This window comes from Lacerta agilis, chromosome 1, assembly GCF_009819535.1.
Source record: "Lacerta agilis isolate rLacAgi1 chromosome 1, rLacAgi1.pri, whole genome shotgun sequence".
Taxonomy (NCBI): domain Eukaryota; kingdom Metazoa; phylum Chordata; class Lepidosauria; order Squamata; family Lacertidae; genus Lacerta; species Lacerta agilis.
Window position 1 is genome coordinate 21,405,151 of NC_046312.1, and position 16,935 is coordinate 21,422,085.

Here is a 16,935-nt window from a genome sequence, read left to right on the forward strand (position 1 = left end):
CTCACTTTATTTGCCCTCATCACAGCATTCAGGCATTCGTCCCAGGTCTAGATTCAGTCACAGAATCTATACAATTGTAGAGTTGGAAAGGATCCCAGGAGTCTCATTCCCTGCAATGCAGGAATCTCAACTAAAGCATCTTTGACAGTTGGCCATCCAACCTCTGCTTAACAACCTCTAGGAAAGGAGATTCCACAACCTCCCAAGGGAGTCTGTCCCACGGTCAAACAGCTCTTACTGTCAGGTCTTTCATTGGAATCTCCTTTTTGTTTGTAACTTGAAGCCATGGGTTCTCCAATGTTATGGAGAACTATAGCTGTATCATCTAATGTCCTAACGACTGCTTCCAATGGCTTCATGTAGCTGTTGAATAGCATGGGGGACAAAATAGCACCCTGTAAGACTCCACAGTGTAAGTGGAGACAAAGAGCACTCTCGCAATGCTTGCCTGCAATAAACCAGCTCAAGCCAGAGAGCATGCCTCTCTGCTCATTTACCCTTATATATTTTAAGGCATGTAACAAAAATAATTTCAAAATTTCACCCTGAGTTCTTTTTAAATGTTCACATGAAACTAGGTTGATGCCTTTTGTAAACTGTATTTTAGAAGTGCAAGCACTGAGTTGTAGCTAATATATTTCTGCTTTTCTTGCAGCGGACTATGTTGGTCTGTCATTCAACAAAGATAAGTCATTGAGCCAGGTAAGGCAAATGACGATAAAACCTTTTGAAAATTTCCTGACATATAGTCGAGGTTTGGTGCATTCTGTTCAGTACATAATTTGACTTCCTAGCCACCTTGGCAAATTAATGTTCAGAAATCAAAAGGACAGTTGAGCAAATTTATTACTGGAAGCTTTTGTGGCAGCTATCTGTGCTTTTAGGGAACGGGCTGCCATATGCTACTAGGCCAAGTTCAAAGTTCTTGTATTTATTTACAAAGCCCTTAGCTTGGGTCCATGATAGCATAAGGAGCATTTCAACCTTTATGAGGTCTTTGGAGGAGTCACTGTTTGGGGTCCTCACATTGCTTATATTCACCAGGGGCCATTGGTTCAGTATTGTGGGTCCAAAAAAAGCAGTTTCAGAGCCCCAATCCAGAACAGGCTTCTGATCCAGACTGAAGTCCCACAACAGTTTCTGGCAGAAAATTCTATCAACCTCCTGGTCAGTGGCAGTGGCTCTCCTGCTAGGAGGCCAGGTACACACCATTGCCCCTCCCCACAATCTACTCCAGTATATTCAGAGCTCAATGGATTCTTTAACAAAGCTTTTAAGTTCAAACAACAATGTATTTCTAAATCGATTACCTTGCATCCATTTGTTGTTGTTTTTAAAAAACAGGAATCGACTTGTTTCTATAGCAATGAGACATTTCAAAAATGGCACAGCTGCTTGCCTCACAAAATGAAAGGTGAAGGGCACTTTTCCAGACGGGTGGTTTCTTTTCTCGTTGATTATGAACAGAACACTGGTGTTGCTTTGTTATCTCAACAGGTACAGTGTGCCTAAGGACTCCGTTTTAATTGATAACTCTGAACAAATGGCAATTTGCTGCTTTTGCTTAGAATGGATTCTCATTTTTTGTGATGCGATTTCATCAAATTCCAGCAAGCGCCAAAGGGTTTGGGGAAAGCACTTTATTGAATTAGAATGGGGGCAATTAGCAATGGATGGGACAACTGATTGAAAGCCCCCTCTCCTCGTTTTCTCTGGCTGACCCACCAATATTGAAACTGTCCTGCAATAGCCTCAACTCCCTCCCCACCCCACTGCCAAACTATGTTCCTTCAGGAGGAGTGGTGGGATATTAATTAACTAATTAACACATAAACTTCCACAGTTCACCTAAGTTCACAGGTAGTCTTTGAATGCCCTTCTGCAGAATATAGAGCCTTCTGTTCCCTTTCATTTCCATGATTGTTATGGTCAGTAAAAATGTGTTGTTGTTTTTTAATTGCTCTCGGCCAGTCTATCCTTCCCTCTTAGGCAGGAGGGCATTCAGCTACCCAAAGGTCCTGTTTCTGGGACTCATAGGTGCCAGTTCCCACAAAATTCCCCATGAAGGAGCCAGGCACCCACAAATTTTGGTGTCTGGGCCAAGCACGCTGCATGGCACCCACGACCCTGGGCACCCACGGTCGCAGGACCAAGCTGACAGACCTGCTGGGACTTCAAGGCCTGTCTAACAAGCACTTCCTGAAGAGGCAGAAGCAGCAGTGTGGCAGAGAAGAAAATGAAATCCGTACTGATTACTTAATCTTTTTGCAGCAGAAGGGCATTCTGCCCATCTGAGTGCAGTTCTGGCTCCATATGGCAGCTGTTTGAGCCAGCTCTTCGTGTCTGTTCCGTTTTCTCAGCTTCTTTCCTGAACTTAGAGGTCCCAGCCTCTCAGAAAGTGCTTATTAGCTGTGCCTAAGGGATGAACCAGGGCCTTCCCTTCAATGAACGCCTTCCTGGTAATGAGAAGGTCTTAACCAGGTATGAATTGGCTCTCGTTAGGCAGCTATAACTGCCCAGTTCTAATACTCTGCTTGGACACTGTGTTTCTACTATATCATTTCTTTCTTTGATAATGCATATGTTTATCTGTGTTTCCTTCTTTTTCTTCCTAGAATCGGGCATTGGTATCAGTGCATAAGTTAACAGGCGGCAGCATGAATAAAAAAAGAAAATTCCCAGCCTTCTGGTTTCCAGATAAGAGATTTATACCAAATGGATTGTATTTTCACACAAACAGCCATTTTCTGTATGCATATGGCAATCAGGTGTGTAAGAAGGAAGGTGTATTAACAACTGGTCCATAGTGTTGCAAAGGTGGCATGCCAACCCCCAACCTCTGTCAAGCGGTAGCAGGATTCTGGGCGTTCCAGACCCTCACCCTGTGGCCGTGTTTCCCTTCAGAATCAAGACGCAGAAGTGACACACCCTCCAACATTTCTCCGATGAAAATAGGAATTTCCCATTCCATAACAATAGTTCTACTATTTAAACCTGACACATCTTACTTGGTTGCCCCAGCACTCTGGGCAGCTTCCAACGTATATAAAAACATTAAACTTTTTTTTAAAAAAACCACTTCCCTATGGATTGCCTTCATACGGCTCGGGGGTTGGATAACTCCATACCATCCAAAAAATTTCCAATGAAAATAAGGATGTCCTAAGGAAAAGTGGGACATTCCTGGATCAAATCAGAAACCGGGATGGCTTCTCTAAATCAGGACATCCCTGGGAAATGGAGACACTTGGAGGGTCTGAGAGGAGGCTGTCATAGCTTTAAGAGTTAGGATTTATTCACATAGTTACACCTGAATTTAGATGGAGGGGGTCCAGATCTTCCAGCACTGTCATCCCAAGAGAGGCTTTCCCCTCACAGCACTGCAGTCCAAGGCATCTCTCCCAGCTTCCCCTCAGCCTGCCTGCCAAGACCGTGCTCCTTTCCTTTTTCTGTTCCAACCCTCCTGCCCGACACCCCAAACTCTTCTTGTGACATCACACCCAGTTACCCTGGCAACCTTCCAAATTTCCTGTCTCTGTTTACTTTCAGGAGGTGGGAGGGGAGGACAGTTCTCTTGGATTGCCAGTGGCCCTTAGTGGCCCCATCTTGTTTCTTAATGGCTCTGTACTTAGTTAGTGGCCAGAGTAATCTTCCTTTGTCCTGCATGATGGTTCAGCCTGCATTTTTACATTGCTAAGCTGTCTCACACCTGGGTTAAGACTTCAAACCATTATTAATTTCTTTTTTTAAAAAAATGGGTGTCTTGACTCGGGTGCCCACATCAGCTGGTGCGCACGGAGAGCACACCTTGCTCCAGGATGAGAAAGCTGATTGCATTGAAACTGCTGCTACAGCAGAGATGAAAAGGCACTGATTTGGCAACACTTTCAATGCAAATTTGGGCAGGTGCCCAGGACGGCTCATCTGACTGCCCCCTGGCATGATCATGATGTTGGGTGATTGACAGGTGTTTTGTCCTGCATGCTGGTCAAACGTTGGCTTGCTGGATGTGTATTAGCAAGATGCATGTGAACTGAGTTCTACAGGCATGCAACAGAGTTGCTATCCTGTGGGATATATTGTCCAGTGACTTGTTTCTGAATATTCATTCGTTTGAGCATAACTCCCAGATCACCCTTATCTTCGGAGTGGTTAACAGTCAGGAGCTAACAGAGAGACAGCCAAACCACCATTCCTCTCCCCTGGAAGTCTGCATCTGGGTGACTTTTTGTAAAAAAATAAATAAATTATAAATCATTTTTATTAAAGTTTCCAAATTAACAATTCAATCAAATCATATTAAATATACCAAATTATACATAATCCATATATTCTGCCAAATTATAATTTATTTTTTCGGGACTCCCCATGCTTCAAGTTTTGGAAGGCTCCTCATCATCTCAATTCCACTGCACGTTGTATTCTTTCCGATGATCTCCAGTTCTATCTGTTGTTATCCTTCATTCTTTCACAGCCTCTGAGTTATTCCCACAAGTGATTTAAAGTGAATAATATGTTTCTGTGTGGATTTTATATCAGTCTGATTCTCTTCCAACTCCTCACAACTGGTATTTCTGTCGAGTCAATCCAAAAGTCTTTTTGTTATTTGCAGCCGCCATCTTATCCAATTCTGATAACATCAAAACTAAACGTCCTGCTCATTATTTTTCCTGGGCCGGTACCTCAGATCTTAGCCTTTTCAGAGGAGGTTTAATCACATAAAAAAGAGAGAAAATATAATCACTTATATCCCTCCCCCTATGATTAGTGTTCTTTGGTCCGGTTTCAACTTTCAATATGGCGGATTTCCAATTTTTAACTGCGACACTCCGGGAAGCCATCCAAAATTTATAATGAACAGTTAATGAGATCTTTCATCTGTCCATATCAGCAAATTAAAGAATCTTTTATCTTCTTCCAAGCCATTCACAAATCCAATGTCTTAGTTATATAACGTTTTTATTTCCACACAGTTTATAACTCTTAAAACCATATTATATCCACAGTTTTCCAAATTTCCATTCTCACTTGCTATACGTAGTAAGGCAGTTTTTCCGGGGGTTTTTTGCCAATAATATAATGAATTAAAGTACAATAGAAAAAAGTAAAAGCTCACCCCCCCTTTCATTTCTACTATCCGATGTTATGCTTTCTCCGTCCTTTTTTTAGTTCCTCAGTGGCTGATTTATTTAGCAGATTAAAATCTTCCTACGCTTGAAGCGTGTCCAAAACTTAACTCCATTTTTTTAATCTTAAGTAATGGAACTTGAGTCGCTCATAAGATATAGCGTTGGGGAGGTCTGGGCTCTCTCAGGGGCTTTCCACCCGGTGCCCCCCACCTCCTCCTCCTTTCCGAATTTGGAGCTGGCTTATCAGGCAAACGCGGATGAGGCAGCATCTTCCCGTACCCCGGGAAGATTTTGAGAGGCTGATTACTCCCTTCTCAACCTCTAATAACCCCGTGGGAGCTGAAGCTAGATGGAATTTCAGCCATATTCCTCGGTCGCTCAAGTGGAAGTGACTTTTTGTAAATATTCGTCAGCATCTTCAAGACAATGTGTTGCTTCTAAGTATTTCAAATGATGGGGTGTCAGAGCAGTACTTTTGTTGGGGGGCATGTCATGCTCCTTCTGGGGTAGTTTGTCCACCTTTAGTCCCTACCTTGCGCTCAATTCTCACCTGTGGCTCCTATTAGCTGTCAGTATGTGACAGCGGCCACACCCCAGGAAATGGCTTTGAGTGACCTGCTAAACCAGGTGAGGGTTGCTGATGGGTTTCAAACCTTCGTTGAGTTACGGACTTCCCCTGCTTGTGAAGACAGGCTGTGGTGGATTGGGCAGATGAAACCCATTATGGGTCCAGTGGTGAAGAAGGCGGTTTCTGCACATGCTGTAGAAGGACGTGAGGGGCAGGTGAGGCTCATCAGCCTGGTAAGATAGCCCATCTAGGAGAAGGAAAACTCTGGTCCTAAACCTCTGCTGCCTTGTGGGATATACGGTATTAGGGAGAAAAAAATGCCAAGGAGCAAACCCTACATAAATCTGGTCTGGAATCCCTAAGATGCTTGGATAACTCCTTGTACACCTCCTTCCGGCAATTCCTGCAATCAAGTTGGTGCCAAACATATTACCCTGCTTTCCTTTGGACCACATCAGCAAGACCGGGGGGAGGGGCTTGTTTTTTCTGGGCAGCCCACGACCTCCACACTCACTGCCCAGGCTTGTACCCCTGGAGAGGTCACTTCAGTGCTGCTAACACAGTGGTTTGACTTCACCCCCAGAGGCGCACTCCATTGTCTCTCAAGACAGATGGATGCCAACAAAGATCTCTTAGACAATATTCATTATTGTCTCTCCCCCTCCCTTTTAGGTGTGGATTTCTTATGATGGAGGCGGCACTTTTATACCGTTATTTACCCTAAATGCTGAGATGATTATAGATGCAGATTCATGTGTTTACACCCAAGCGATTATATTTGTGACTGACTCGGCAAACCTAAGGCAGGTAGGAAAACATTACAAAGTGGAGTCGCCTACAGTCTTTGAAGACTCAAATATGAGATTAGGCTAAGAAACCAGGTTCCCCAACGTATGTGTTCTCTTATTTAGATAGGGAGAAGCAAGTGGAAGCAACTGATGCACCTAAGGAATTCACTCTCTGCTGGGCAGAACCAAGGAGCCCTAAGGGTGCCCAAACCAAGAAGCAAGTGATAGATAGATAGATAGACAGATAGATAGATAGATAGATAGATAGATAGATAGATATTATTACGGCCCATCGCGCACGATTTTTCAAACAACATATATATACTTAGCCTTTTCTGCTTAGAACTTCGAAAGGACTTTAAAGTAACAGAGTAAGCAGTAAATTTACAACATAAAACATCACCCCCTATTTATAAAATTATAAAAACATCAATTAAGGTAACACATAATTACATCCTGAGTCATGATTTAAAAGGAATGTCGAATCCGCCCAGAAGTCCGTTTTTCTTCTTTTGGGATAGGACGGTGATCAGAAATCTGGCAACCGTAAGTGATCTTGGAGGGTCTTCATCATTCAGTAGATATCTCAGTTTGGCTTCGTTCGAGTCATCGGCAATTCCCTTTAAATATGGAGCAAGTGAGATTGCAGGAACTTGGGTGACCAACAGCAAAGGCTATTATCATGTCTCCTGATGCCCCTATTTTCACATTATTCTCCAGGCAATAAATGCCGTTTGCATTCTGCTTTCTGATATCTCATAGTATAGTATGGTTGGCTGGGATCCAAAGAGCTGTTGTAATCTTCCAGTGGGTCTTGGAGGCTTTTAGTCCACTCATTTGTTGCTGCAGCACCCTGAATCTATCCCCACCTTCCAAAACCCTCCACTGCAGATCAATCCATTCAGACCGTGAGGCACAAGGAGCTTCTTCCAAAAAGGAACAACACCTTGCATGCTTCCAAGTATTTGACCACATATGGCCTTGTTAGATCCTGACCCTTTGTTAGGATTTGCTTAGGAACTATTGTCTGAAGTTGCATAACTTAGATACACTTTTTCCTGATCAAAACAATCTATTTCCTCATTGCATTGATTAAATATCAGTTGGGAGAGTTGTTGATCTCTCCAAATATTCACAGAATCCTATTACAGAATAAACTCATGCTTCCTATGCTAATAAGATTTGGTGCATGCCCATTATTTATTTTTCCACTTTTCTGTAGGTTTACTGACATATGCCAAGCTTTTCCCGCCGGCAAAGGGTATCTTCAACATGTACTTTGACCACCTGGGAATATTAAATCATATTTCTCTGAATGATACAACTGACACATTTGTGAAAGAAACGAATGTGGATGTGGACACTTTATTGAAGGTTAAGTATGCTTTTGATGAGCAAATGAAAAATGTCTATGAGATTGTAATAATTGTTGTTCTTGTTAAGGACAAACCTTCACTCTTCCAACATGTCAAAGTAGGATGCTAATGCTAGAATTGACACTGGAGTCATTAATCCAGCACTTTTTTCACCACTGTCTAGATATCCTTATAATAGATTTTATTCTTTAAAAAAAAAGTTGATTTCAGAAAAGCCACCATTATAATGGGTTACAGCAAGAAAGACAATTCTGTGGTTCCTGAAAAACAATAGCTGCTCACTGCTTTCTGGAGGGGAACGGGGGCGACATTTGCGGTCCCTTGAGCTCTGGCCTCACGTGCTCCAGTCGTTGCAGGAAATCTCTCCTCAGTCCCAGGAACCCTGGTCAATTCCCTGCCAAGAAGCTGGCAGTCTGGGCATTGGCTGTTCCTCGTGCCTGGCCAGGCATCATCACCTTGAAAGGCAGTGGACCTCAGCGGCACAGTGGGGTCAGCTCAATCCAAACCATATTTCCTATATATGTTCCCTATATGCTGAGGGATTGCATTAATGAAACTTCCAGAAAACCATTGGGTTTGCCCCCACCCCCCTAGCAGTAGCACAGCCAAAGTCACGTAATGCTTCAACTAAGTTGCCAACTTCAATTCCTTCCCTTCTTTAAATGGGACCTGAAAGTGCTTAGCTTTAACTGACTCCTTCAGGGACGCGGGTGGTGTTGTGGTCTAAGCCACTGAGCCTAGGGCTTGCCGATCGAAATGTTGGCGGTTTGAATCCCCGCGAATGGGGTGAACTCCTGTTGTTTGGTCCCAACTCCTGCCAACCTAGCAGTTGGAAAGCACGTGAAAGTGCAAGTAGATAAATAGGAACCGCTCCAGCGGGAAGGTAAATGGCATTTTCGTGCGCTGCTCTGGTTCACCAGAAGCAGCTTAGTCATGCTGGCCACATGACCTGGACACTGTCTGTGGACAAACGCAGGCTCCCTCGGCCAGTAAAGCGAGATGAGTGCCGCAACCCCAGAGTCGTCCACGACTGGATCTAATGGTCAGGGGTACCATTATCTTCAGTGCCCTGAGCAAATACTGTTTTTTTAAAAACATAGTCTGGAACGGATTAGAAATTTAAGAGAAACTAGGGAGAAATTTCGAAATATCAGTATTTTGTGATTACTGCAGCTATGTGCTGTTTAATTACCAGTTTCTAAGTAATTTCTCTTCAGATTGTTATTATAAATTCAATTATCTCTTATTTTTTTAAATTCCCATTTATTCCTAAAATAGTTTAGCAAGTTTTGTATCTAGAAACGGATGAAAAAATAATATAATTAATTTTCTCACTTTGTTCCAGGATATTGACTTAGGTTTTGAATGTCCTTTGGCTATACAGTATATCACTGAAGAGCAAATGTTAGTTTTAAACCATGAGCCACTGATAAATGTACCACGTGAGAGATTCAGTAATCTGCACAGAGGCAAAAGATTAGATTATGAGTAAATATCAATAACAGCATAAGTTTTGTTAACATACTTGTCAAGCAATGTCTTGTTCTGTTGGGTTTTTCTTTTTAATGTACCCTGCTATTTTACAGAATACAGCAAAATAGCATCTCTCTAATTTGTTTAAATTGTTCAGAGGGTTGCCACTTTCTTGTTTTACCTGCTCTTAGAATCACTTTGTACTAACATATGCAATGTATACCGTGTAATGCAAGTTTCAAACAAAACTTATAGGCTTCAATAATATATCAGTAGGAGATGTGTGTGTCATAGGAAATTGGAAACTGTTCCTGCTGTGTGTAGGATGACAACAGGGTTTCCCCATGACTTCCTCATGGGGGAGGGGAGACCCACCAGCACATTTGGGAGCAAAGACTGCTGGAGTCTGCTGTCTTCCAGGGATGTGATATTGCTGGAGCCTGAAGGAACAGGTTCAGATAATATGGCCCATGAAGTATTGCACTTACTGGGTATACCTAACATGGAGATTAAGGGGTATTTCCGTGTGATAAGAAATACATTTGATTTTGATTTGATTTAATATTTGTATTCTGCTTTCCCCACAACAAATGTTGAGCTCAAAGTGGCTCACAGTAATAATAATACCAATACAAGTTAACAGACATTGCGTGGTCAGGCGGAGTCCCCCCAAACCCCGGGCAGCCCCTGAGGGAAATAACGACACGGGACAACGTTCTGTGGGATTAAAATTGGCCACAACTTTATTAAGATTCAGGTGTAGGGAGACCTTGGCACAGGCATTGGGCGTTTATCCTTCCCAGCCCCCCAGCCAGGATTCTGGGTAATTTCAGGGTTATCCAGCATGTGTGGGGATTGGGCTAGCTCTGGAGAACATATGTTCAAGCAGGTAGCCCGCCCCCCTGCTCACCGCCACTGGAGGGGGAGGGCAATGACAACCTCTGGACGTATGGCCAATGCCTCCCCCTAAGACCCTTTTAACGGGAACCCTTTTATCACTGCTGCAATAGGGGCAGGGGTCACTGCCCCCACACCCCCTCCATTTTAGGTAGATGACTAAAGGATTCCACCCAAGGCCTGCAACCGCCACCCGAGACCACAAAATCGCGGTCTCGCCGCCAAGACTACCTACACCTGAACAGACACTTTGCATTCCGCCAACCATTCCAAAAGGCCATGCCTAATGTCGCTCAGCCAATAAACCCCCTTGATTATAACCCCCTTGATTATAAAGGGAGACGTGTGTTTGATCTTCAGAAATCAGAATTTATACTGTATGATGTACCTAGAACTGAAGCTTGCAGAACTTGCAAGTTGTTCTTGAAAAACCGTTTGTTTATATATTTTTTAAACTGGAAGACACACATGTAACTCGATATTGTACTAAAGTGGTTAAAGCCAATAATCATTACCAGTGATTAAAAGGTGAACACCATCGGGCCTAAAGAGTTCCTTCCTGTGTATTTTGATGCTGGGATGTTTTACTACACAGCCCCAATGCACGAGATTGCTGCTCGCAATGCTCTATTTTTTCAACAGCGTGAGTAAGTCTAATAGGTGTGAGGTTGTTGCGCCATTGCAAGCTTGGGAGAAGTTCCGACCAGAATATAGTGATGTTAGGGTGTGTGGCATGTAAGTTCTCCAGGTCTGCGATTGCCTTCTTTATCAGAACTATGCTGTTCCGAACGATCAGATTGATCTCGCCAAGGTGGAACACAACCGCATTTGGTGGACAAAACGCAAGCTCGTGACGCAACCAAGGTAGCAGTGCACCCCAGCACATTCTGTGGTGCCCGAACCAGGAGATGTTAATCTTTGGCTGAAGGCCCAGATGTTCATCAGATAGGCCGATGGTGGCATGGACCGCTGCCCAATGTACTATGCTGTGGCTGAAGATCCACACCGATTTTGGGGGCACGCCTGAAAGAATTAAATGGCATTCATAAATGCCTGCTGGTTTTGCCTGATATAGCCCTTGTAGGCGGATGAGCGCCACCGCCCCATTGCCTTTATGTGATCTGCGGTGAGCCCGCTTGCCGCCGCTGTGGTTGCTGCCCCGATGCGGAAAGAACGGCCAGAGAATTGCACCGGGTCACCACTGCAGGCCTGAATGGCCTTCCGTAATACCGCAATAAATTGACAGCGGGCCATAGGGCGGCCTGTGGCATGGGCCAAGAGAGGGCCGGGCCCAGGGGGGGGCGCACTTTAATGAATTTGCGCGTGTCAGAAACTGGGCAGGGGCCAGTTTGGGGAGTGCATGCCAATGTAAGGGTGGTACCCCTGCCTAACTGGTCGGTCTTTGAGGCGTGTATTCTGATGTGAACCTTGTGGTTGTCAAGATTAACATGGTTGACTGTCAGTCCCCTGTGGTGGGTTGATTTTGCGTCGCTAATGCACTCTCCTATCCAGAGAGCACTGAAAAATGACAAGAAGGCGGCCCTGAAGAGCTTGACCTCATAGTGGGACCAACATATGCGAGGGAGCACGTCTCAAATCATTCGGAGGGTTTCAATAGGGATTGGCCTCCGTTTGTCAGGCATAGGAGGGTGTGTGCGTTGCCAACCTGCGATCAATTTTCTTACGCTGAATGTGTTACAGGGATCAGGGTGTCTCAAGCAATTACTAAGGTAAGAGATTGTGGCCTTGTGTAGCCTGATGGTTTTGAGAGCCATGCCTCTCCGTTTTATAAATACTAGGTATTTTAGCACGTTGGACTCCCTGGGTGTACGTTTGTGTCGTGGATCACACTTAGCTCTGAACTGCTCAAACTGTGACCAGGCTCTGAGGTAATACTGCAATGTGGATGGAGCGAGGGCATTCAATATTCCTGATGTCACTTCACTTCTCCAACTTCCCAGAGATCCACTGGAAATGCCTTCGATAACTGGTCGGCCTCGGGCGCTAGGCTGCGGAAACGCTGCATCTGAAAGCGAGACAGGGCATCCACAATGTCGTTATTGAGGCCCGGAATAAACCTTGATGAAAAGGAGATATTACCTTTGAGGCATTCTAGCACAAAGAGATGTAGTATACGAATCACCCTGTCGGACTTTGCTGACTGCTTTGCGATGATCCTTACCACAGCCTGGTTATCCAACCCAAAGCACACCCTGGTGTCCCTGAGATGGTGTCCCCAGATGCAGAGAGCCACTAGTATTGGAAAGAACTTGAGAAATGTTAGATCGCATGTAATGCCTGCTGCATGCCATGAAGCCGGCCAAGGTTGGGCACACCAGTGTCCCCTAAAGTATACACCAAAGCCAAAGCGACCAGAGGCGTCTTGAGTGTATCTGCAGTTCCTCCCGAGGCTGCAGCCAGATTTGCCAAAAGGAAACCCCGTTATAGCTTTGCAGGAAGGTCAACCACGTTTTTAGGTCTTCCCTTATATCTTTGGTAATCCTGATGTGGTGATGGGAAGCCACACCTCCTGCAGTGAGATGATTTAGCCTTGCGCAGAATGCGCAGCCTGGTGCGATGACCTTGCATGCGAAATTGAGGTGTCCTAAAAGCGTCTGAACTTGACGCAGTGTGGCCTTCTTATGGGGGATCCTGGCAGTCAGCAGGTCCCTCAGTGCCAGGAACTTGGCCTGTGGTAAGCGGGGTGTTTGGTTAACGGAGTCTAGCTCAATGCCTAGGTATGACATAACTGTGGTTGGGCCCTCAGTCTTGTCTGCTACCAGGGGGATGCCAAACTCTGCGGCCAGCTAGATGAAGCAGGCCATTGCCTTGGGGCAGGCATCTGATCCTGCTGGTTGGACCAGAAAGTAGTCATCTAAGTCAGTGTTTTTCAACCACTGTTCCGCGGCACACTAGTGTGCCGCGAGATGTTGCCTGGTGTGCCGTGGGAAAAATTGAAAAATTCAAGAGAATTACTTTATATATAGTCAATATAGTCACAGAGTTAAATTTTTTAACATTTTCTAATGGTGGTGTGCCTCGTGATTTTTTTCATGAAACAAGTGTGCCTTTGTCCAAAAAAGGTTGAAAAACACTGATCTAGGTAATGTGAGATGCAATGGGACCCTGACCTTGTTTTCATGGCCCACTCCACAAAAGTACTGAAAGTTTTGAAGGCGGCACAGGCTATGGAGCAGCCCATGGGCATGGCTTTGTCAAAGTACCACATGTCCTGAAATTTGAAGCCTAACAGCCATAAATCCTGTGGGTGCACTGGGAGCAGGCGGAAGGCTGATTCAATGTCGCATTTTGCCATGAGGGTGCCTGGGCCGCATTCCCTAACCAACTTGACCACTTGGTCAAGAGATGCATATTTGACTGAGCATTGGTCATGTGGAATGGCATCATTCACTGATCCTTCGGGTAAGACAGGTTATGTATCATACAAAACTCACCCGGCACCTTCTTTGGGACGATACCCAGTGGTGATACTGTGAGGTTAGAAAAAGGAGGCTCAGGGAATGGACCCGCCATGCGCCCAATTTTTCTCTCAGCAATGTGTGGCATTTCACGTACCGACTTTTGGTTGGGGGGGTCTGTGCGAGAAGGTGTGCCTACCACAGGAATACGAAAGCCCTCTCTAAAGCCCTCCTCGATGTATTTTGCTGCCTCTCTGTTGGGATATTCGTGTAAAAACGGCAGCATGGCTGGAAGAGAGATGGGTGAGGCGCCTAGGGAAAGAAGAAGGTTATTTGCAGGTGTTGCTTTTGGTAGGTTGGGATCCAGAAGCGCCTGCAGATGCTCCGGCCTCATATCTGGCCTGGGATGTGCCTGCACCTGTGCTGCGTGATCCACAAAAAAGCTTCTTTCCTCGAAAGCATTTGGAGGTAGGATGGGATCCACTGCAGCATTCACACTCATGGGCAAAACGACATTTTCCCCTAAAGCAAGCCCCATTGTTATACTCCCAGCATGATCTCCTGGGGACCTTGGCTGCTGGTTTTGACTGTTTTTGCGTAGTCAGGTTTCTTCTCAAAATATGGAACAACTAGCTCAGACCATACTTTATTATCCAAAACATCCCATCTGAATGTGGGATCCTGGGCTGCCCGTTCCCTAAACGAGTGGTCATAGGCGAGCGCCGCCGCTTCACCTGCCATGGCTTCCGCCTTTAAGATAATGAGCAGGTAGTTGTAAAGATGCCAAGCCCTATCCGGATAAGTGGCCGCTACCACCCCTGCGTAGGTGGCAAACGCAGTGAACCAGTTGCGAAAGTTACGCTTTATGGTAACTTTTTTGTCTTTTTTTCATTGCTCAGCCGATTTAGATTTTTGGCTTGTAGCAGAGGCAGGGGATAGCAGAGAGAATAGGTCAACAAACTCCCCATTAAGGATGCTCTCCTTCAGCTTTGTCTGCAGACCGATGCCTGGGGGGTCATTAGTTCTTTTAAAATTCAACTCTCTGATCTGGCCTCTGGAGTCAATGCCCTCTTCCCCACAAGGCGCAATAGAGCCGTGCTCCCACCTATGCCTCTGATTGCGTCGGCGCCAGACCCACTGTGGTAGCCCAGGGGCATGTGGGCCTGTAACCCAATAACCTTTGGTGCACCGACCATGGCTGCAGTTACAAGAACTGGACCTACCTGAAGAGGTGGATGATCCAGAGGACTCCCTTTTGCACTTGTGTCCTCTTCTCCTGCATCTGTGGTGTCTCCTCCCGCGATGGCACGTTCTGTGCGACTCAGGGCTCTTGTCGCTCATGTACCTGTCAGAAGAGCTAGGGCGGGGGGACCTACCTCTGCGTCTAGCGGATGCTATTGGTGAGGTCGACCTGTCACGCGCACGGCGGTCAGGCAAACTACTGCTGTATCCTCCCCTGCCATGGTGAGGAGACGCAGAGCTCCCACAAGACTCGTACCACTCCAGGCATCGTCTCAACTGAGCGATGGTTCTTTCCATGCCGCATCCGTGTTCCGAGCGCGGGACACTACCACTATGGGATGAGCGTGTAGAGGAGGAGCTCACCCTGTGGGTTGGTTTGGTGGCCGCCCCCCTGCAGGCACGGCCTGCTGAGACTGGAGGGCTGCTAGAGCGAGATTGGCCTCCCGCTGCCCTTCCTCTTGGTGGACTTTGCACGTTTCTTTGCACTGATCGGCAGCCTGTCCCTGGGCTGACTCAGAGGGTGCACTCCTTACAGTGCCCCTTTTGGTGCGGGGAGGGGAAACAACCTGATGCTTAGGTGGCATGGTGCCAGACTAGATGAGCTGTATGGTATGACAGTTGGCAAAGGAATGGGAGGGGGTGTTGGGGGAAACTGTTCTAAGTCTGTAAAGTCAAATTTACACGGGGTAATGAGGCAAGTACTGAGTTGCAGCAAGAATTGCTACCAAAGGCTGTAAAAAACAGCAAGCAAAACCGTTAATTCCCTGTGTAAGGATGCAAGCGTCAATGGGTTAACACCACAACAGCTGCTTCCCAGGTATGACTCAACTTCTATTGTGTGCACTGTGTATTCCCTCCTTCCACCTGGGCAATCCCCCAGGCAACACCTCCCCAGGTGGGATTGGGCACCTGCTGGAGTAGGCAGAGACCACATATATCCAGCTGGGAAGGTGGTGTCAGACCAGCTGGATACATGTGGAGGCTACACGTGACCACGCAAAATGCGCACCTCATTTGATGTGGGGAACGGTCATTGTGATCATGGTAGTAAATTCAAAGCACAGTAGAGTATAAAGATAAAGAAAAATCATTCAAACAACTACTACAATTCAATAAAAAATCATAGCGATTCAAAAGATCAGAAATAGTTGCTGAATAGCAGCCCTGTGCCAGCTTGACATGCTTGAAATCACTATTTTCCAGCAAGGGAATGTTAGGAACCAGTGGAAATTCATTAAAATTCATTAGACGTGTAATCTGACATCATCAAGGTGGTATTAAATGTATGCTTCTTTTTAATTTAGGCCAGGAGGATCGTGTATAATCAAAGAGGTTTTTAGGACGCCAGCTCCTCCGGGCTTTATATCATCTGTGCTGGTAGATGTTCTAGATCGGTTTCCTGTTGAATCAAAACTTGATAGCCCGTGTACAGAAAACACTTTAAGAATTTTGCCCCCTACAGGGACCAGTATATCATACACGCTTCACCTGACTTCTCCAGGTTTGTGCATCACCTGATAATGAAAAGTTTTTGGAAGGAGAGTCTTTGGCTTATGCTAATCACACTTCAGTGGGGAAATATATAGGAAAAGAATAGTAGGGAAGACTATTAATGTAAGATCGGTTACATGTTGTTGGCCCATGCCCAGCAGTTCTTAATTTACTATGTAGCCTCTTTTATATGTTCCTCACCATCCAGTCATTTTTATTTCTACTAAATCCCCTTCCTAAATCAACAGCCAGCCAATCAGTTTCCAACTATGTGTAAATTCATACTTTTCTCATGGAGACAGAATGGCAAAATGAATGGAGGATATGGAAGGTGTATCCCAGAAAAATAAGGTAAGGAGTTAATCTGGTAGCCCCATAAAAAGAAGACAAATAGCCCCCAATTTCCAGCCCAAATGAAGCATTGGATTTCAGCCTTCACTTGACACTGCTTTCATTGCGTGGCCAGGCGGAGTCCCCCAAACCCCGGGCCGCCCCTGAGGGAAATAACGACACGTGGCAACGTTCTATGGGATTAAATTGGCCACAACTTTA

The 16,935-nt window shown here is 45.4% G+C and overlaps 1 protein-coding gene across 1 annotated transcript in view; it reads left to right on the forward strand.

Annotated features, from left to right (window-relative positions):
* Positions 1 to 16,935, forward strand: part of CATSPERB (cation channel sperm associated auxiliary subunit beta) — a 52,086-nt gene that overhangs the window by 18,897 nt on the left and 16,254 nt on the right. Inside the window, exons 8-15 of the mRNA XM_033173453.1 lie at positions 656 to 702; positions 967 to 1,497; positions 2,616 to 2,768; positions 6,370 to 6,504; positions 6,609 to 6,702; positions 7,708 to 7,904; positions 11,004 to 11,095; positions 16,197 to 16,393. Coding sequence (XP_033029344.1) covers positions 656 to 702; positions 967 to 1,497; positions 2,616 to 2,768; positions 6,370 to 6,504; positions 6,609 to 6,702; positions 7,708 to 7,904; positions 11,004 to 11,095; positions 16,197 to 16,393 — 1,446 coding nt within the window. The remainder of the gene's footprint in view (positions 1 to 655; positions 703 to 966; positions 1,498 to 2,615; positions 2,769 to 6,369; positions 6,505 to 6,608; positions 6,703 to 7,707; positions 7,905 to 11,003; positions 11,096 to 16,196; positions 16,394 to 16,935) is intronic.